Below are 22,938 nucleotides of genomic sequence, written 5' to 3'. Positions count from 1 at the left end.
GGGCGCAAACTGCGCCAGGAAGATCTGAGCTAGGGGGTGCAAACCGCACCAGGGAGATTTGAGCTAGGGGACAGCAGACTGCGCCAGGGAGATCTGATCTAGATGGCGCGGAATGAACCAGAGAGATCTGAGCTAGGGGGAGCAAACCGCGCCAGGGAGATCTGAGCTAGGGGACAGGACACTGTGCCAGGGAAATGTGAGCTAGAGGACACAGAATGAACCAGAGAGATCTGAGCTAGGGGAAGCAAACCGCGCCAGGGAGATCTGAGCTAGAGGACTGCACACTGTGCCAGGGAGATGTGAGCTAGAGGGCGCAGAATGAACCAGAGAGATTTGAAGTAGGGGGAGCAAACCACACCAGAGAGGTCTGAGCTAGGGGAGTGCAGCAGACTGCGACAGGGAGATGTGAGCTAGGGGACAGCAGACTGCGACAGGGAGATCAGAGCTAGAGGGCGCAAACCGCGCCAGAGAGATCTGAGCTCGAGGAGCGCAGACTGTGCCAGGGAGATCTGAGCGAGGGGACCACAGACTGTGCCAGGGAGATCTGAGCTAGGGGAGCACAGTCTCCACCAGGGAGATATGAGCTAGGGGCAGCAGCCGATGCCAGAGAGATTTGAGCTAGAGGGCGCAGAATGAACCAGAGATATCTGACCTAGGGGGCATAAACCGTGCCAGGCAGATGTGAGCTAGGGGACAGCAGACTGCGCCAGGGAGATCTGAGCTAGAGAGCGCAGAATGAACCAGAGATATCTGAGCTAGGGGTAGCAAACCACCCCAGGGGGATCTGAGCTAGGGTGCCAGGGTGATCTGAGCTAGGGGATAGCAGTCTGCACCAGGGAGATGTGAGCTGGGTACAGAGACTGCGACAGGGTAATAGAAACAAGGGGAGGGCAGACTGCACCGCGGAAATTTGAACTAAAGGAGTTCAGACTGCGCCAGCCAGATCTGAGTTAGCGGAGGGCACAATAGACTGCAGCAGGGAGATCTGTAGATCTCTTAGAAGGCAGCTCAAGGAGGTGTGTCCCACCGACGCTTTTTCCATTCTCTACTTAGTAGCTCTAAACCTTCACTTTGTCATTTAACTGAATATTTAACTGGACGGCGTTTCTTTTGGATTTTTTAAGTATGAGGTGTTGTGTGCCAGTTTGTCCACGATTTGGCACAATGTATGGTTTGTGTAGAATAGTCATAGGTAGTTGAATAAGGCACTTATAAAGAGGCGAGTACTGCTTTCAATAAGTGTATGCAGCCTCCATGAAATGGAAGCTACTAATTTATCACTTTGTTAAGAAGGAACAGGTGACTGACCATGTGTAATGGTGATAAAGTGTGGTTGTTAGTGTTACGGAATGGGAAGTTGCATTCAGTGGGAGGAGGACAAGCAGCAAGCAGGACAGTGTGCGGATGGAACACCTGCAGAGTTGGAGAGCGGAGCTGTGTATGCTAACAGAGCTGTGTGTGTGAAGGAGATGGAGAGAGGAGAAGCCACCAAGCTGTTAGCAGAGATGAAGTTAGGAGATCAGCCTGGTAATGAAACAATTGCATCTGACTTGGAATATTTTTTCCTTGGCTGGTCATAGAACAGATGCTCAGTGGTAGATCTGAAGATCAACATAAGGTGAACTTTCTGCTAATGATAGTGCAGACCGTCACGTTCCACGCTGCAGGTAAAATGGATACCAAACCTTCATGAGATCTGAATTGGAGGAGAGACAGACCCATAATTATCATATCTTCCAGGTTGACTCATAAATTTGGAGTGTTTTGAGTATCATACAAGGACCACCAGTTGGAATGGATGTACTATTCTTGGTAGGCCAGTGTGTGAGTGGAAACGATGACAGATGTTGACCCATGATCTTCATGAGCGTTGAGCGATTACATCTAATGCTAAGAAAGGTTTTACAAAGATTTCAGCTATGACTGAAAATGACATGCTTCACAATCCTCTAAGACAGGTTGTGCTTTCCCTGAAGTGGCCCTTCCAGCGGGTAATAGATTTCTAAAAGTGCGGAGAAGCAACACAAGGAGTGACAGCGGTGTTGGATCCGAACTGAGTTGAACGCTAGCTAGATTTCTTGGTATTCCAGCAAGCAGAGAAATATTTTGATCAGGCCAGAATTGTTTACCTGCTGCCAATACCTTTAAATCTTTTTTATATTTGATTATCTTTATGACTTCCTAAACAGCCCTTTGCTTTGAACCTGGATCAGCACGCAGCACTAGAATGGCCCCAGGAAGCAGACCACAATAGAAGGGAAGAAAGAGGGATGGTCGTTTGTCTTTCTCTCGTCGCAACTCTCGGTGTCCTCAGATTCACAGGTGATTTCACGCGATGAAGGCTATAGTAGAGGAGCTTGTTTCATCGCAGCACTCTCAGAAATAGTTGTTGCATCTGACGCTCTGCAGCATGGCAAATTGCTTGCTTGCTTTGATTGGCGCTTCAAGGTCCATGACATGCTAATCTCAAAGAGAACAAGCCAGGCTTTGCTCTGGGAAGCAGCCCTTTTGTTGACCATCTTGAATTGATACCCACCGTGGGAGCCAGCTGTGCTGGAGATAAACAATGTGGGCAAAGAATAAATCATAAACAGACAAAGACTGGTCACATGCCATGTGCTTTCACGTCATAAGGGGTTTTAGGCCATTGTTACGCCAATTATAACGCTCGCCAGTTTACATTCCGAAAAGAGAACAATCACAGGCAAATTGTAAACTAACTCAGGGAGTGTAAATACTCAAAAATTGTCCTAACCAAGTCCAGGCAGGGGCCTGGAGCAACCAGAGATGCGCACACTAAACCCTTCTAAGTTGGCAGGGGCTGAGAAACAGAACACTCTGCTGGAGTTAGTCCAAGCTCTTCCCTACATGTTCCTTTTGGATGTCAGGCTGCTGTTGTTGGACATGGACAGTAGCACCCTCTGCCAAGTGTTGCAGCAGGACCCGATCCTCCTCCCCGGCCCGCGCTATAGTCCTTGTTACAGGACTGAACATCGTGCTAAAGCAAAAACTGAGCTGGAGACTAATTTGAGGAACTAGGGACATTGGGAGTCTAATCTGTCCTCCCTTCTAGCATTAGTTCTATGTACAGCATGTGGGAGAAGTCGTGTGCAGGAATTACAGGAGCAGCGTATGGTTGTTTGCTGCCTATGATCAGTGGTCAGTGTCAGTACTTTTTAATAGCATCTTTACAGCTGATTTTTAAAAGAGAATTTCCATGTACTCTAAACATGTTATGGCTTAAATTCCTTATTTAACAGTTTTACATAGTGCTAGTGCACTCCACCACAAGGTGAAAATGACAAGATACATTGATGAAAATGATCAGATGGAGCACAGTTAAAGCAGATCTTTACTTTGTGGAGTGGCCTCTGCATTCACTGGAGGATATTCAATCCGGAATACATAGAAGAGGTCATTTTTTAGTTGTTTCTCGAACACCAGGAGAGAGGGTGGGTTCCGTTCTCTGGTCACAGTAATAGAGTTCCAGAAGAGTGATTCAACACGGTGAAGGTTTAGCATAGTCCTTGGACTATCTTGAATCTAGGAGTTTCCACGTATAAAGAATTGTAGATCAGATTTTTTTTTGTCCCCTTAAATATTGAAAAGGATTGCCGGATATGATGGTCAGATTAGCTGAAAAAACAACAGTTGATGGACAGAATGCAGAACAATGTCATACATTCACCCTAGTACAGAGATCTGGGCCTAAATCCATGTTTTTTTTGCTCACCATGCCATTTCAGTTTGAACCCAGCCAAATGCAAATCAGTCTTGACCCTGTACCTCATGGGAACAGTCCAGCCCGAACTGCCAAGCCAGGTCCTCCCTGGACTGGAAACAAGCATCCTAGGACCGGTTTCGGGGTATCACCTCTCTTCAGCCAGGATAGCTTGATTACAGCCATTACATGCAAGGGTCCAGATCTTGAATTGAACCCTATCTTTGATACAAAGCCAATGTCGTTCCTATTGAGTGGTTGGAAATGTGACTGGATTTTCTAGTGGATGATAGAGGTCTGCACTGCCTCGATAGCTAATGGAATGGTCATGAAACAGCATGGGAAGCCATTTCCATGCATGTTGAATGAATCATTCAAACGTATACAGTGGGGGCGCACTTCTTGATGTCAGTGGCGGCTAAACCACTGAAACTGCTGCATTATTGTGAACTGTGCTTCTGTTCACTGGTTTCTAACCTCACATGCTGCCGTATTAGGGAGCAGTGTGATTCAAGTCACTGACTGCTGAAACCCACGCAGCGGCAGAATTGGGGGTGCACTGTGCACCTATTGGACGATATTATTGGGGTACAATGTGCTAGGAATGAGGAGCTGCTAGATGCACAAGGCCGAATCTTGGAGAAACTTCAGAAAGCCATGGGCAGACGTGAAGCGGTGCAATATTAAAGGCGGCTTGAAATAGATTTTTGGGCCCGCTGAAACAGTGATACGATTTAGCTCTTATGAAGGTTTATACCTAAATTCCAATTACAAAGTCATAATGAACTACTTTGCTGTGAGTACTCGGGGCATTAGCCATCTGCTGCATCGCATGGGCTGGCATGGGATATGAAGCTGAAGAAGTCCTGCTGGACGCCCTTCGGAATGCGAAATTTGTGTTATCTTAGTCTGAATACAAAGTAGCATGAGACCAGCAGGCGAGCAAGGCATCGCTGATGAGCTATGGCGAGAGTAGATACAGGGGAGCAATGTTACAGAGTGAGCTTGAATATATTTTACTAACTTGCAGGATCTTTCCCATGTAGAGGTAGGACTAGGAGGGAACAGATTAACCCGGGGTTCTATATCTACCCTCACATGTTTCCATGCTTAATGCGGCTCCAGTGTTTTCACCATTTAGAACACATCTACTTATTAGAAGCTGTTCTCAGTTACTTTGTATCAAATAATTTGAATTACCTTTCTGTCGGTCTTCATTTTGTGTCCAATTGAACCATTTTTTCCCATCGAGGTATCCCACAGTAACCAGGATCAGATCCAGCCTGTGATGCTGTGTTGCGGTATGGTGTTCCAGTCACAGTACCAGTTTTGTCTTGGTCTTATTGATGAAAATGTAGGTGTATGATTTTTGGATTCAACATGGCCGGAGCCCTCTGTTAGCTGCCAATAATGCTCCTAGGTCTTTTTTTATGTCCATTTCCTAGCAGGAGTTGGAGATGGGTATATTGTGTTTCTTGGTAGCAGGTGCTTTTGGGTACCAGAACTAGGTTAATCTGGGCATTGTTGGAGGTGCGTGGGAGTGCTGCCCAATGTGTTGCGTTGGATATAAGTCTGTGGGCTTCATGTTGGACAGTGCTTTTGAAAGTATGGTGGCAGCTGATGTGTTATATGTATGTGCAGTGTTCTGTCTCGTGTTCTGTTGAAAGATTGTGCAAATTGTTTTTAGTGTTTAATGTTGTTTTGGGCTGCACAATAGTTGGCTGTATTGTGTATGTGGGCTACATTAGGTGTGTGAAATGTGTTGTGTCCTAGTCTGTGCATTTGTTCCCCCATGGGTCTTGAATTTATCACACAAACCCTGAGAGGGGTTCCTTCTCTGTGTTAAGATGCTTTTCACCAGTATTAAAAAGCAAAAAATGCTTGCTTGGAAACATATGTATCTTTCACACCCTTGAAGCGGATGTGAGCTTGGTCCTACTCTTCATTTTCTTTGCTTTACATATACTGTGGCTGGTGCTGAGATACATTCAGATGATCTGCTGAAAGTCTACTTACTTCGACAGGTCGGCACCTCACAGTACCTCCAGTACACACCGTCTTCTTGCTCTGCAATGTAACACCAGGGGCTGACGTCACCGTCAGGGTTCCTGCAAGAGAAAAACAATGTCGTCAGAGCTCAGGTGTGGTGTTTTCCGAAGGCCATTAATTTTTTTAGGTCTCGCTGAGTCAGTGCGCATGCGCTGTCTGCGAGACATTTAGAAGGTGAGTTTTCAAAGTGCTACTGGAAGGCCTAGCACTTGCATTCACGTGAGCATGCACGCGCACAGCTGGCCGCCAACTGTCTTTCACCCTCGCGATCACGATCACTTTCACTTTCGCAAAAGTAAAAAAATAGAAAAAAACTTCTATTTCTTTACTTTTGCTATAATCGCTGCACCCGTGCTTTACTTTGAACATTAAAAGTAAAGCGCGGGTGCAGAGATTATAGCAAAAGTAAAGAAATAGAAAAAAACATCTATTTCTTTACTTTTACTATAATCGCGGCACCCGCGCTTTACTTTTAATGTTCAAAGTAAAGTGCCGGTGCCACAATGCTTGTGCTTTTATACCAGGCAAATCAGTCACAAGCACCCTCAGATTGTAGAAATGGGATGTGTGTAGTTATCCATACGCCATGGCAGTGTGATTGCAGCACTGCTACCTTCAAAGCCAACAGGAGACATCCTTATAAAGCATTCGTCTAATGAACTAACCTACCAGCACCATAAACTCATACTTACCCTTCAGGTTGCTCACTTTTGGGGTTGGAGTTGAATTGGGAGCCTTAATGTTAATTTTTAAGTACACTCACGCTTCACAGCAATCTGTCAATATGGCACCTTACAAATCAAAAATAAGATACTTAGTAAGGCCCTTCACTCTTCTCATTTTACCTTCTTGTGTCCTTGCTTAATTATTGGTCCCATCCAAGCTTAAACTGTTGTGTCCCTAGAAATAACACTTCTATGTGTCCTATAGAAGAGATACAGGCAGATACTACTTTACGCAACAAGGCTACCCTCACCAGCAGTGGCTTACCAGCGCATCCATGATGTCCAGCACAGAACCAGACTGTGTCCTTTGGATGTTCCGGTGCCCATTCATGACCACCCGCAGTGTGTGAGGCAAAAACAACAGTTCTACTTAGCTGTGTAAACGCAGAGTAACATATTTTTTGTAATCTACTGCATCTTTAAAAATCATTTTGGAAACCTCATTTGGTTTAAAGCTTCAAACGGAGTTTAATGGGTAAATGCTGTTCTGTGGCATTAAGATAAACCTTTACTTTATTTGCAAGTAACATTAACCGTTTGGTGCGGCGTGCACCACATATTGAATTGTCATTGGTCTCTGAAAAAAGTTACGTTCTGAATTAAAGGTTCCTATAATAAACCTCCGATGGATTAGACTATGGGACTACATATTACACACTGATTTTAAAAGTAGACAGCTAACCCCATTGAGCTTGCTCAGTTCGGAAAAAGGAGCATTAACATGGCAAAACATCATTTTTCCTAAGAATCCAAAAATCGTTGTACCGGTTCCATGGCACATTAAGACAGTAGTCTTAAGCACAACATAACAACGGCACAAAATTATTGCAAAAGAGCAGAACAAGCATTGACAATGACAGTAGGCCTGGCTTATGATTGAAAGTGCCTTTTGAAGTAATTGATGGGTCTAGGAACTCAATAATTATTCTTATATGCACTCTGCCACTCATCTTCATACTCGTGCATCCATACATCCATTTACTGACTCATTCTTGCATTCACCCTCTGACACAATTTCAGTAAAACACACAACGTTAACAACATGTGCAAGATAAAATACAAGTAGAACAAGCATTGGCATAGCCAATAGGTCTCGCTTTTGGGACCGTATAAGTGTTTAGCCATGCAACAGTTGATGTTGTCGCACCAAGGATATTGTGCTGCATAACTAAATACTTATAAGGTCCCAATAGTGAGGCCTATTGGCTATGCCAATGCTTGTTTAATCAAGCAGGGTGTACACTTTGGGTGTAGGAGCAGCGGGTGACCATCCATGCGTATGAACCACATCTACTTCACAGTGTAGCATGGGGCGTTACTAGAGGTGAGCAAACATTCATTTACTACTGGACCAGATTAGGCGATGTTCTCTTTATTCTCCCTGAAGTATGTAGATTAGAATCCCAAAGACATTAAAACCACACCTTCATACCTCATCGGTGGTCCTAGTCATCTCAAAGGGCCCAATTCACAGAACTAACTTAAGACAAAATCCTAAACTTACTACCATTTTGGTATTCACAGAAGGCACTTACTCATTTTGGTATTCAAAGAAGGCACTTACTCATTTCGGTATTCACAGAAGTTAGGAGTCCTAACTTTAGGACTCCTAAATGCCTTCTGTGAATACCGAAAGTCTTAAAATTAGGATTTTTCGCAGTTTAGTAGTAGTATAGTTAGGACTCCTAACTTTAGGACTCCTAAATGCCTTCTGTGAATACCGAAATTCTTAAAATTAGGATTTTTCTCAATTTAGTAGTCCTAAATTTAGATTTAGGACTACTAAATTGAGAAAAATCCTAATTTTAAGAATTTCGGTATTCACAGAAGGCATTTAGGAGTCCTAAAGTTAGGAGTCCTAACTATACCACTACTAGACTGAGAAAAATCCTAATTTTAAGACTTTCGGTAGTCACAGAAGGCATTTAGGAGTCCTAAAGTTAGGAGTCCTAAATTTAGGACTACTAAATTGAGAAAAATCCTAATTTTAAGAATTTCGGTATTCACAGAAGGCATTTAGGAGTCCTAAAGTTAGGAGTCCTAACTATACTACTACTAAACTGAGAAAAATCCTAATTTTAAGACTTTCGGTATTCACAGAAGGCATTTAGGAGTCCTAAAGTTAGGACTCCTAACTTCTGTGAATACCGAAATGAGTAAGTGCCTTCTGTGAATACCAAAATGAGTAAGTGCCTTCTGTGAATACCAAAATGGTAGTAAGTTTAGGATTTTGTCTTAAATTAGTTCTGTGAATCGGGCCCAAAGATTTTAGCCATTTCTCTTATACTGCAGGTAATGTAAAGACAAATAATCTGATATTTCAACCAAGCTCGCCCGTTGGTTTCCCCACACCCTCCCTGGCTGTACCTTTTCAGTATTTTTTTCATCCTTCCTTGGGCTTTGCCTCAAACACATCTATTGCGCCAACACCAGTGGACCACTCCTCGTTGCTTGAGCCGCACCCAGGGCCAGACGGGCCGTAGCGGGCATCAGGCATTTCTGCCGGGAGGCTGGAATGATAGGGGGTGGTTTTGAAGCGTGGGGGGGGCAGTTTGTTACTGGGTGCTGGTTTTGCAGCAGTGCTGCAATATCGGCTCCTAGTAACAAAAGCAGTAGTGCTTCATACTGCGCCCCCCCCAGGGCTGGTCCAACAAATTGCTGGGGCTGCTTTTGGTTCCCAGTCCGGCCCAGCCCAACCCCCACATCCACGCTGCTTTATGGTGCAAAGAGCACTTTCACGTAACTAAAATAATTTTTTTAATTAACAATCCAAATGGCATACACCATCATGGATCAGTAAGTAGATAAAAAGAAAAAAAATGGAGCCTGTACCATTCTGTATGTGAACACATGCATGGTTACACCAGAACTGCCCATCCACAAGATGATGTTGTGTCTTCTAGTGAAGAGCTGAAATCAAAAGGTGGAACAAAAAATTCGGTTGAAATTCCTTCACGGAATGTGTTTTTAGCTCTTGTTAATCGACAGTGCATTAAGGGGTGTACAATCTTTTGAGGACATTAACAGCTGCCTTAGAAGTCTTATTTTTTTAGTGCATGGGTTGCTGTGTGTAGAAATGTCTCAAGCTGTACTCAGTACTGGAGGCCATCCCCTGTTCATATACACAGTGAATTTGTTTTATACGTTTGCAGGTCTGTGACGCTAGGGGCGGCTACTCCGCTATGGCGGAGGAGCATCGCCTCACTGCTTTCTCGCAGTACGAGAAGCAAAAACATAAAATGGTAATAACTTTTAGTTATTACCATTTTATGATTTTTTTTACTGCGGAGCAGCAGGACAGGGGAGGAGTGGTTTGCCCACTCTTGAGTGCGCAATGACTGTTTGGACTGCCCTCTTGCCCCTGGCTGAGTGCCATGTCGCGGCACTCAGACCAATTACAACGCTACATTGGAGTGTTGCAATTGGCTTAGGGGTGGGAGCCTGGCTGCCTGCTTCTTGTTCCACCCTGAAGTCGGACACAAGCGAGCAGGAAAGAAGACACGGGACCCGAAGGTGGCGAAGTAAGTTTTATTTATTCTTATTTTCTTTTTGTTTATGCAGCCCGCGGCTGCACCATAACCCCCCACCCGCATGCGCCAGCCCTCCCACCTGCGAGCCCTGCCGGAGGCTCCTGTTTGACGCATGTGTCTGTATATGTCATCGAGAATGAGTGCGCCTATAAAATGATGAGGATGCATCATCGTGCCCTTTTTCCTATTTTTTCTTCCAATGATATACAGCATCAGCAAAATGCATTTTTCCTCTTTGCCCGATGCTGCACATCATTGGCAAAACGCATCGGAAAAGCCAATAGGTGAAAAAGGTGTGATATATTGGCTTTGCCAGTGCTTGATTTGTTTTACTGTCTGCATACTGTAATTTCTTTGTATTAGGGTCATGCCAAATATCGTCAGACCTATTTGCAACCAGAGCTCCTGATCATTCTTTCTGAAAGGTAAAGGTCTGCCTCTTGTAGGAAATGCAGAATTACATATTAATTAATATCCTGTGCAATTCTGGGGGAGCTCCCCAAAACACAAATATGGTACTACATACCAAAAAAGAGATTCCTTTCTGTTACACATCCGACATGCTGAGCCAGACCACAGAGACTGACTTTTCTGCTTCGTGTGTGCCACGTAATCATTCGTAGAAATAATCACAAGGAAAACAGTCACCCAGGCCCTAGTCAGCAGCAGACTCGACTACGGAACCGCCCTCTACGCCGGAGCCTCGTCCAAGCTCATCAACAGACTGCAAAGAATCCAGAATGCCTCTGCATGCCTAATCCTTGACGTCCCACACTGCGACCACATCACCCCCCACCTGAGGTACCTGCACTTGCTCCCTGATGTCAGAAGAATCTCCTTCAAGCTCCTGGTCCACGCACACAAGGCACTCCACAAAACCGGCCCAGCCTTTCTCAACAGTCGACTCTCCGTCAAGACCTGGAACACTCTCCTCCTCAACCTACGACAAACCGTAGACCTGCTGACCTTCAGGAGACGACTCAAGACCTGGCTGTTCGACCAGTAGCAGCAGCACCCCCCCTCAGCGCCTTGAAACCCTCACGGGTATGTAGTGCGCTTTACAAATGAACAGATTGATTGATTGATTGATTGATTGATTGATTGATTGATTGATAAATGTGACAGTACTCCAATACGGATTGTCTGTCAATGAGAGATGCCCTATAAACTGCGCCCTATCTTTCTTTTGTCAGTTTAACGCTGAACGAAATACGTTAGTTAACATCTCTGTTTTTTTAAATCTCTTTTCGTACACAGAGAATGATTTAAACTGCTTTCGCTCAGAAAAGGATCACAGAGAATTAGATCAACGGCCCTCATCCGATGCCCCTTCAGCCCGCGCCAGAGCATCACTTCTTTTTGTGATTTAAAACATCCAAAGCCTAATGTTTTTCTGGTCATTTTCTTGACGCTCATTACCACCCCGAATCAAAAATCGTCTGTTTCCACTTCAACAGCCCATTTAGTTGTCAGCAGAGACCAGGGTATTAATACACCTATTATTGTACACTTGTAATAATCCTGTTATTTTATGCCACGACATTGCACATATTGACCGTTTATGGAGTGCTTAGTACACAGATCTTTTGATCTTAGGACACTTCACCCTAGGTATGGGTAACTCCCGGATTTGAGTCTGATTTAAGAAATAATTCTCATATGTTGATGCCCCGTACAGTGTCCCATGGCTTAAGGACACTGGAGCTCTGCAAGAGAGAGTCCAGCCAGGACACTGGACTCTACACCTGGACCGGAGGTGAGGGGCGGAGCAGCGCATTCCAGTGAGGGGGAGTACCTGGACGCATGGATGTAGACTATCTCCCTCAATAGTAAAGGAGAAAATGTGGTGGTCAGGATATTGGTATTGCAGGATACATACCTGCCTCTGTCTTCTGCCATCATGCAAACAAGGACTCAACATCCGGCAGCAAGGAGGAACTGATTCACACGTGGGGTGGCGAGCATACTGGTGTCCAACCGCCCTGTTCCACAGCTGTACTTTCTGCTATGTCAGCAAACAGAGAGCTGACCCAGTGCTGCGTGATACTAGCATACTCTGTGTGCGCATCGCAGCATATCCCTCGGTCCTGCTTCACCCCTGTCCTCGGCGGCGATTGCAGTGTGCAGCACTGCAGAAGCAGTGGAGGTAGCCCCCTGAATCCCCATAAACTGGGTCTTGGTCTCTAAATAGGCTGCAAGTGTACAAATTCAAATGGCAAGTGAGACCCCACCCACCCCTGGCAGCCACAGTACTTGGTATGAGGTGGCCAATACAGAAGTGTGTATAGCGGCGTGCCCGAGTGGGTTCACTTCTGCAAAACAGAATGGCTTGCTTCAATAACACAACTCTCTATTCCTGTTAACTTGGAGCAGCATGAAGAGACTGTAAGAAGGTGACATACAGGGGTGCGAGGAAGGAGAGAGAAGTTTCAGCTTTGCAGCTGGCCACAAAACAAAAGACTGAGCCTGGGCAGTAACGTAGGGCTTGGGAACTGCATTACTATCAGGACACAAGTCCTAAACAAGCGTTTGCAATGCAATAGGTCTCGCATTTACGCGAGTTTAAGCTATTGGCATTGTAAATGACAATGCCTTTTATTTATGTTTTAAAAACGAAAACTAAAATAAAAGGCATTGTAATTTGCAACGTCAATAGCTGAAACTCACGCCAAATCCAACCTCACGCCACCGCCAAATCCAGCCTCCACGAAGGAATGAAGGCCATCGCCGAATGGATGATGAATAGCCGCCTTAAACTGAACTCAGACATGACGGAGGCCCGCATCATCTGATCCACCCTCTCTGCCTGGGACGACTCATGGTGGCCAGCCGCACTAGGAACTGCACCAACTCCCACTGAGCACGCACGCAACCTGGGGGTCATCCTGGACTCTGCGCTGTCTATGACCCAGCAAGTAAACGCCGTCTCCTCCTCCTGCTTCAACACCCTCCGCAAGATCTACAAATGGACAACCACCGGAACCAGAAGGACGGTCACCCAGGCCCTCGTCAGCAGCAAGCTGGACTATGGCACCGCTCTCTACGCAGGAACCTCGACCAAACTCCAGAAACGACTACAACGCATACAGAACGCCTCTGCATGCCTCATCCTCGACATCCCCCGCCACAGCCACATCACAGCCCACCTGAAAGACCTGCACTGGCTCCCCGTCAACAAGAGGATCACCTTCAAGCTCCTCACCCACGCCCACAAAGCACTGCACAACACCGGACCAGCGTACCTCTAAGAACGACTCACCTTCTACACCCCGAACCGCCAGCTCCGCTCTGCTGACCTCGCCCTCGTCACCGTCCCCCGCATCAGACGAGCAACCGCCTTCGGCAGATCATTCTCCCACCCCGGCTCAAAAACCCGGAACACCCTCCCCACCCGCCTGCGATAGACCCAAGACCTACTGGCCTTCAGGAGACTCCTAAAGACCTGGCTATTCGAGCAGTAACAGCACCCCCGCCCCCCCAGCACCTTGAGACCCTCATGGGTGAGTAGTGCGCTCTACAAATCAATTGATTGATTGATTGAAAATGCTGTTAATGAATAATGTGACTTCACACTCGCAGCTATTCTTGTGTGTGCACCTAAGCAGTGCAAAAATGTTCAATTATTCGGGGCTTGATATACAAAGATGTTAAGTTATTAGGGACTTGGGGCCAGATGTACGACTAAGAAAATTGCTCATCGCAAATTGCAACTCTTTTGTGAGTCGCAATTTGGAAGGCTCAATTTCCGATGTACAACAGTGTATTTCACACTGTTTGCGATTCCCATTGGGGTCGCAAATTGCGAGCCCAGTGGGAATGACAGCCCTCCCAGGGATGGTGGCCTGCTGGGCTCAGCAGACCACCATGTCTGGGACTGCTTTCTAATAAAGCAGCTTTTTTTGTTTGTTTTTTTAACGCATTTAAAAAAGAAAAATGAAACTTTTCAGTTTCATTTTTTTTAATGGCAGGCAGTGGTCTCTGGGACCACTGCCTGTTCTTAAAAAATATTTTCCAACATACTCACAAAGTGGAACGGGTCCCCTAGGGACCCGTTCCCCTTTGCAAGTGGTTTACCACCTCCTTGAAGTAGGTGGTAAACTGCGAGTGTTTTTCGGCCGCAAATGCAGTCGCAAAACACTAGTACATAGCATGTTGACTCGCTATTAGGAAGGGACGTCCCCCTTTCTAATAGCGAGAGTCGCAAATGCTATTTTGCGAGTCAGGGACTCGCAAAATAGCATTTGTAAATGCTATTACCCTTTTTTGCATCCGCAAACGGGAGGTTTTCCCGTTTTCGGCCGCAAAAAAGGGTCGAACATCTGGCCCTTGATGTACAAAGACCCACTGGTAGTGAAATCATAATGAAACCACGGGTTAGGCTCATGTTACAAACATCCTTCGGCCATGGTATAACATCTAACATGCCCTAAAGATATCACTAGCAAATAATGACTATCCCTTCTCGCCATCCTCTAAACATTTTTCCACCCATGTGAATCTCTCCCACCATTAATAACATTATAACTTTTAACCAACTTTTAGCCAATGTAAGTTCTCCCTGTTCCTCTGGATTATTCTGCTTTTCCTCCACCTGCTTCAACTTGTCTGGTCTTCCCTCCCCTGGATCAGGCTTATCTCTTCACTGACCTTTCATTCTGTCTCCTCCTGCAATACATATTTCCTTCCTTTGCCAGCCTCCCAATTCTTTGTTCTTTAAACCATCATACCACTCGCTCCCAGTGACATGCATGCATTCATTAAGGTTATCGTCTAACCTACTGTCAAAGAACAGTGGTGTTTAGGCAGTCAAACACTGACGTCAGGTCCTTAAAAGCCATATGTAGAATTCCCTTCTTGGCAATTGTATATTTCCCAACCACCAAATGCAGGTTGAGACATTGATCCAACGTCCCTTTACCTTGCCTAAAACCATATTGTAGGTCCGATATAATGTTAAAATGGTCCAGCCACACTGTTAAACTGTGCAGTATCACTTTCCCCATGACTTTTGCAGCAGAGTCCAGAAGCGAGATCGGTCCATAACAACCAGGGTCATCCCTTGAGCCCTTTTTGAAAATGGGAATAGTGATAGCCTTGACCCAGTAGGGAGGGAAACCACACACACAGGCAGCATTAAAGACTCGTGCCAGAATCGTTGCCCAAACCACATGGTCAGCCCTATACAGGTCTGAGGGGACACCATCCGGGCCAGGTGCTTTCCCACCAGAGGTTGAAATGATAGCTTTATGAACCTCATCTGTGCTAAAGTGAAGTAAGATACTAGCTAAGCCGGAGTCCTTATGCGCCTCGAATGCTTCTAGGTTGTCACCACTATACATGCCTTCAAAGTGTTGTACCCAGCGTTCAGCAGATATAGTACAATCAGTTCTATAGTTGGCTGTCTCAGAAAAGAAGGGACTGTTTACTACAGCCCAAAACTTTGAGCTGTCAGACAGAAGACTAGCTTGTCCGAGAGCCTCCCAGGCTTGCTACCTTATGCACTTTTTCCTTTGATGGACTGCAGACTTGTAAGCCTTCCTGCAGCTCCTAACCGTGGCCTCATCCCTAGGGGCCTATTTGAGTGCCAACAATAACTTCCTATGGGCCGTAGTGCACGTACCATCATTCCACCTCTTGACCATAGGGCCTTTAGTCCTGCTCTTAGTAGTTACACTAGACGATATCTGTTTAGTTAATTTGTCAAAGGCATCTAGGACAATCCTATCCTGCGTATTGATGTCCATGCAAGCTCAAATCTCTGAGGAACATGCAGCATACAGGTTGTCCAGGAATCTTTCAGGTATCACCTTCTACCACCTCAACCTATGTGCTTGATCTTTGGTGCTAATATCCTCATTTGGGATGCTCCAACCCTCTGCTTCTTGTAGAGCAGACAGGTAACCCAACTCAAGCATAAGAGGATTGGGATCACTATGGCTGCTCTAAGAAACGCTCAATTTCTCCACAGCCTGGGCTAAAGGCGCTGAAAGCATTATATAATCGATGGTACTTGTCCAACCCCTGCCTGTGTAAGTGGAAACTGGCATAGCCACCTCAGTTTGCTCTACGTAGTACAGGTTATTAGCTGAAAGGAGCCCCTCTATGTGAGTGCCTGATGGTGAGTGCTCAAAATGTGTGACCATGGATGAGAAGCCCCTACGGTCCAATGTAGCAGTACAATTAAGGTGACATAGGTGAGTATTAAAGTCACCCAGGATTATTATCTCATTATAAGAGTGCTTTCCCTCCCCATAGTGTTCAAGCAGCTCCTACATGGGGCTGCGAAGTGCTCTGTCTCTGAGCTTATGGTAAAAGAATTTTAAAAATTGATGACTAACAGAGTGGAATGATCCTTGAAAGTCAGCTCCACTGCTCAAAGGTGTGGTGATTGACTCTCTGCCAATCTGTTTTTACAGGTTAGTTCGAGTGAGATCAATAAAAGACCCCCCCTTGCTCTCTTTTCCCACTGTTGAGGAAGTTGCACACTTAAAAACCAATGATAAAACCATCCATAAAAAAGCCATTTGTGGTGTCCCAGGTTTCCTATAAGGCAATTATATGACATGATAAAAGGAAACTCTGCAATATAGTGTCATCTCTTTTGACCCTAAGCCTGCTATGTTGCACAAAAGTATCTTCACACATGGGGGGCTAGGGGTAGCAGGTGTTAGCGCTGGCTTAGGTGAGCTGGCAGGCACAGGCTTGGGAGGTGAGGCACAGAAAACTGGGATGTTTTTGAAACTGGAGCCAAGGGCCTAGAGCCCTCCCGCTTTGCCTGGACTGGTGTTAGTAAATCGTTTCATCAAGACTCTGTGCACTTAACAATGGTTCAAATCTGTTAGAAGGGGAAAGACAGGTCCTATGCTTCTACCATGGGCAGATTTGGTTGGTTTGGAAGGGAGCTGCCAAAGATGATTCCGGGATAGCTGGTCAAAAGGATAGAAGTACTGAAGGGGGATAATCATGATTGATGTTTTAGAGCTACATCTAAGATGACAGCCAGCAAGCGCTTTTGATTGTGCAGGATGTTTAACATTAACAAGAACACAAACTCCCTCCATATTTTTCCTAATCCTGCAGCCAACCCAGCCCCCTTTTCTGGCCATAATAATATCAGGAGATATGTTTTGACCATTAACCACGTTGCTATTACACCAATGAGTAGCTTTATGTATAAGGTGCACAGTGGATTCCCTCGGGCTACGAGACAATGAGGGGACTTCCACTAGGACAACAGCCAAGGGTGCTGATTCTTAGACAGATCTAAAATGCTCTGGCTTTCAACTTTTGACATAACAGTTTTATGCAAGGTAGATGTGTCAGTCCCCCCCCCCCCCTCAGTACTTGCGGTCCTAGTGTTGGCGCCGCCTGTGCTGCAGGAATCGGTTTAGTTAGTGCGCAAATATTCCTAGACCCATGGGACAACACCTCTTTCAACGGGACAGGGTTTTGTATCTGCTGTGTTACATGATTCAAGTTACCAGACTCTGCAGAGAGTGTCCCTGTGTCAGACAGCCACATAGAGACTTGCATAACAAAACAAGACATCCCTCCCCCTCAGTCTCTGTCCAGTTGGAGGGATAGGGGGTCATTGGAAGAAGGATATTGAGCCTCGCCTCTATGCCCTCCAGCTTTTGTCATAAAGGTTCTACAAGGTCTTTGTTAATTTGTTCTATCCTGGAAAAAAGAGTGTCTAACAGTGGTTCAAGACTGATGCTAGGGTTGGCTGCCAATATAGGCTTAATCACTGATGTCTTCCGAGGAACTCTTTTGCAACCAGTCTTCTTCCTCTTGGTGGTGGGGCTGTCCAGGACTGAGTCATCTCCTGCCATAAACATACCCAGCTCGACTTCGGGGACCACCGTAGATAGAAACGTGGGCACAGGCACATGCAAAGCAAGGTCCAGGCTGGGAGTAGCCCCTACAATCCCCCAGTCTTCCACTGAGGTTAGATCCTGGACGAGCTTCCCAGTCTCCAGAGAGGGCCTTCTTTGATATGACGTTGGCTGTACTGGTTAGAAAGGAGTCAATAGTCGCCACTGTGCTGCCTCCAGTAGTTCCGCCTGTGGTTTCCCCTGAACCCTCAACTGCCATTTTCCTTTTGAATATAATTGATGGATCAAAAGAACCGTAAAAATAAAGCACCTAGGTGGGGCTGAAGGGACTATAACAGAATCAAAATGTACAAATCGACTGTGAGGGAAGAAGTGACCAGTACCTTGGCTTTTGAAGGGTGCTCAGGAGTCCAAAAGTCCAAATGAGAGTTAAGGGACCTGGCCCAGCACAACCTCTGCCGGCCACAGATGGGCACAGACAGGCCCGCTCTTGGCCTGGTCTTAGCCTGGGCATGCACCGGGGCGCGTCCCGCGAGCGTCCCAAATTTCAAAGTGCCTCCGGGCGCGGGTGGTACTGGGGCATGTGATCCTTCCCCTCAGCTTCCTCAATGCAGGTCTCCCGCGCAGAGGGAGCCGCAATCAAATTTCAAAGCGCCTCCTGGCGTGGGTGGTACTAGGCCGTGTGCTCCTGCCCCTCAGCTTCCTCAACACGGGTGTCCTGCGCAGCAGGAGCCCGCAACCAAATCTCAAAGCGCCTCTGGGCACGGGTGGTACTGGGGTGTGTGGTCCTGCCCCTCGGCTTCCTCAACTCGGGTCTCCTCCGATGATATGCACTAAATCTAAAAGCATGTCTATATCTGTTGTACGCACATATGTCTGCAAGGAAGAACCCATACCATACCATTAAATTTGTATACAATTTTCATTGTTTTAACTAATTTTGTTTAGCAGGTATATGCAGGGGCGGCTCTTCTGCTAAGGCGGAGGAGCGCGCCCCACTGTGCTGTCACCGGTTGACAAAAGGAAAAATAAAATGATAGCAAACTTTATTATCATTTTATTTTTCCATCTGTGTCTCACCTGGATAGGGGCGGAGCAGGACATCACCGGAATAGTGATGGCACTCTCTTAAGTGCGCATGAATGTTTGGTTGGTTGTTTCGGGCTGGCCAAACAATCATGCGCACTTTGCATGCTATCCATCCAGGCTGCGTTACAGCCTGGATGGAGAACATGCCCAGGCCCCCAGTCCCTCTCTGAGCGCCGAACCACAGAGCTCAGACCAATCACAATGCTGCTGTAAAGCAGCTTTGTGATTGGCTGGGAGAGACTGGGAGCCTGGGTGCTTCATGGTTCCTGCTTTCTTCCTGTACCTGGAGTGAAAGAGTACCAAGGGGCGGCGGCCTCCATGCAGGTAAGTGCTATTTTTTTCTCATTTCTCACTGAAAATGCTTTAAGATGGGGATACTCCTTGTTCCATGGTCTTAATGGGGTGACTTTGGCCACAGGGGTAGACGTCCCTCGAAGTCCTAATGGGTCCAGCAAAAGTTCAGTTACCTCTGAACTACTCTACTGGTCTCCGGTCACAACAAAATCATTGGTTCCTTATGGTGACGGCCAGTGTCCTCCTTGGGTGACCAAACTGCACTTCGGCAACTCTCCTGGGTTTGGCAGATTTGGGTACAACTATTGAGCACTGGAATTTGGTCTCTCCAGCTGCATGCCAGCCATCAGTGGCGAACAAGCGATTATGGCAACTGACTTGCGCCAAGGTGAGTTACTCCAGCTTTTGTGGCACTGGAGTTGTAATAGGAAGGCAGCCAACTGACTACTGGAGTTCACCTCTTCATTCTGTGGCTCAGAAGCGACTTTTCCTTGAGCCATTACCTCAGGCACAGTGTTTCCTTTGTTAGCCCAGGAGCAGAAGGTGCAGTCCAGTCGTTGACTCAGCCTCTCTTGCCAGGTCCAGGAAACAGCAGGGCAGTCCTTCTTTGGTCCTCTCTCCAGTCCAGGTCTGATCTGAGGTCTGGGTGCCATATTTATGCTCAGAAAGTGCCATTGGGGGAGCACTGGTTACTAGCCAAAGGGCTACCGGGTTTCCTCTCGCCTGATGAAAGTGCCATTGGGGGAGCACTGGTTACTAGCCAAAGGGCTACCGGGTTTCCTCTCGCCTGATTACAACTTCCTGCAGTGTGTGGCAGTGTACACTATTCTTACCACTCTCAAGATGGCTGAACCCCTTCCTTGGTGTGTGGAGCTTGGTAGCCCACCCTAGAAGTGTGACTACCTGAGGGCTACATGCCCATGGGTAAGCCAGTTTAACAACTATTTTCCCCTCTCTGTCCCTGATGCCAACCTGTCTACCAGAACAAAAGAGCAGCCCCTCTTGTGTGTGTTCATTACGTACCCTTCAAAGGCGGCTTTCCCTTTGAAGCTCGCCTTTTGTGCACACACCTATGTGGCTTCCTGACAGGGACAGTAACACCTCTTCCAACTGCAGGACTCTATTGTTTCCATTCCTGGGAGTCACTCACACTTCTCCCCAGCAGGGCAGAAGCCTTGTGTCTTGTGGCCAGCATCTGCGAATGGCCACTGTAAAACCTGGGCAACAAAGAGGCCACTTTCTAAAAGTTGGTTTTACTCAAAAGTTACATTAAATTCAACTTGGAAATCAAGTCATGTTTAATGTAACAATTACTTTGATACCTGAAGCACCAGCTTTAGCGGTTTCATTCAGAAGTTAGCACAGCTAAGTTGTCAGTGTGTAACCCTGTTCTCTGCTATGGGGCTACCAACCTTTCCACAATAAAAACAACAATTTGAGCGTTTTACTGTTAGGACATATATAAGTACATGTCTTACCTTTTAATGTCAGCACCCTGCCTTAAGACTCAATATCTGTGAAATATATATTAAAAAAGGGAGGCTAGGGCTTTGTCATTAGTTTAAATGGCAAAGTTGAGTTACCACTTTAAAACTGCTCTACCAGTCTACAGCTGAGAGACATGTGTGATGTTGTCAGGGTGGCAGAATAAGTGCTGCAGTTCCTGAGAAATACTTTAACTTACATGCCTTGGGTACCTATGGTACTATATACTATGTTCTTGTAAGTTTCTTTCAGGGGTCAGAGCACTTGCACTCAGGTCAGGTTTGGGGCCTCAGTGCACTTTTAGAGTCGAAAAACCAACACCTAAAAGCCTAAACGTGGGGCAAAAAGTGAGGGTGATACTGCAAAAGGCCTGTTTTCTCACAGTTATCCACACTGGGGGGGGGGGGGGGAGGAGAATATATATCTATGTATCTCGAAACTGGACTGACTGGGGTCAATGCCCCAAAGCTAGTTTACTTTCAGCTGGGGGCTGGGGGCGGGGGGGGGGGGGCTGTTTCAGCATCCACAGTTCTGCTGGGAAGTCTGGGCCTGTTAGTTTCCAGTCAGGAATTATTAGATCTGCAGTTTACACACCCTATAATTCCTGGCTCAGAGGCACCCAAAAAATATGCAGTTGCCTAGAGGGTTATCCCCCTGGTGATAAAACTACAGGCAACTCAGAAGGAGGCCCTAAGACACATTAATAAAAGTTACTTTGTATATAACGCTCAAGGCTTTGAATATGACTAGTCACTACTAGTCCTTGTACACTGGCATTCAGCTAGTTAGCTGATACTGAGACTCTCTTTGTGGGGCAATTACGAAGGCTTTAGCTTCCAGATGCTGCTTCATGACCTGGATTGAGTTAAATAGCCAAACTCTGTTCTCCACTTGTTGACAGCATGTGTTTAAGCCGCATCCGCTTCTCAAGAGTAGGTATTTGTGAACTCAAGGGATCAGCATAGAACATTCAATATTCTATTTATAGAGTACTTAAAACTCAATTTGAAAGGTATGGCCCGGCAGTGTGGGAGAAATCACAGAGACAGTGTCTAATTAAAGATCATGTAGAGACATACAGATGGTGGGCTCATTATCACATTGTACTGATCAGGGAAACCCTGCACTTATAGGAGTATTTAAAGATGAATCCTGGAGCAGAGCCATATTTAAGTGCCTTTGATGAACGATGACTCAGGCGCACATGCCGTAGAGTTTGAGGTGCACGCCTACTATCAACCTTGGAAGCTTGCCACCAGGAAGAGCTCAAAGGCCTCTGCAAAAAGCAGCTCATTAAGAAACTTGTGTTTTCTTGTTTTTGCCTACATTTGGAATCAACAAATGAAAACTTGGCTTGGGTCAATTCTATTGGCAAGAAAGATTCTAAATGATTGCCCCAGTATGGGCAGCTGACTCAGAATAAAGATTATTATAACACTGGACAGGCTGAGGATAGACTGAAGACAATGGAGTGGCCATTTGTCTTTCTGTTTCTTCCTCTTTAATTGAGAATATGATACCCTCAGTGAATGGAATGTTTGACTACCTTTATACTATAAACACGTGACATCAAGCTAGGAGGTGGGAAACCTTTGTTGTTACATCAATCTTTTCAAGTTTTGTGATTAGAGATGGGAGGGTGATTGATAATTGTTCTTCTCTCATCTTCCTTGTGAGTCTGTATAGCATTATAAACTTCTGTCTTTACTTTACTAGTTGATTAAGGGCCTCTTCATTGCTGAGGGCCCTAGTCTGTGGTTCGATGCTACAAGTCGAGTAAAGAGCCCTCAACGCCTTCAGCAGCGCTCTCTAGTGCTATATTTAGGGCTTAATACTAGTGTAATCTTTTTTTAGGTCTCAACAACTATAGATCATTTAAGTATGGTCTTCCTTTTAATTGACATATAACAGTTGGCTAATTTCCAGCCACAATATTTAGATCGTCATACAGCTCTGCAAGTGGAAATATTAACACCTTTGTGATCGCCTTGTCCAGTTGAGTGGGCAGACTTCAAACTGCAATTAAAACACATTTTGTCTAATCTTTTTTAGAAGGTATTTTCTACTATGAATGCACTTTCAGGTACAAAACGAAACCTGCAGCATCCGCCCCCTTGTAACACCCATGCCACAACTGGGCAATCGCTTTGAAGTTATTAACAAAAGTTACCAGCACCAACGGGATAACAAGTCCAGTGGTCACCCAATGG

The 22,938-nt window shown here is 45.9% G+C and overlaps 1 protein-coding gene across 1 annotated transcript in view; it reads right to left on the bottom strand.

The window, feature by feature from the left end:
- KREMEN1 (kringle containing transmembrane protein 1) overlaps positions 1-22,938 on the bottom strand; it is a 366,592-nt gene that overhangs the window by 146,476 nt on the left and 197,178 nt on the right. Inside the window, exon 3 of the mRNA XM_085633315.1 lies at positions 5,738-5,829. Coding sequence (XP_085489441.1) covers positions 5,738-5,829 — 92 coding nt within the window. The remainder of the gene's footprint in view (positions 1-5,737; positions 5,830-22,938) is intronic.

This window comes from Triturus cristatus, chromosome 11 (genome assembly GCF_964204655.1).
Source record: "Triturus cristatus chromosome 11, aTriCri1.1, whole genome shotgun sequence".
NCBI classification, from domain to species: Eukaryota; Metazoa; Chordata; class Amphibia; order Caudata; family Salamandridae; genus Triturus; species Triturus cristatus.
This window is presented reverse-complemented; position numbering and strand designations above follow the sequence as displayed.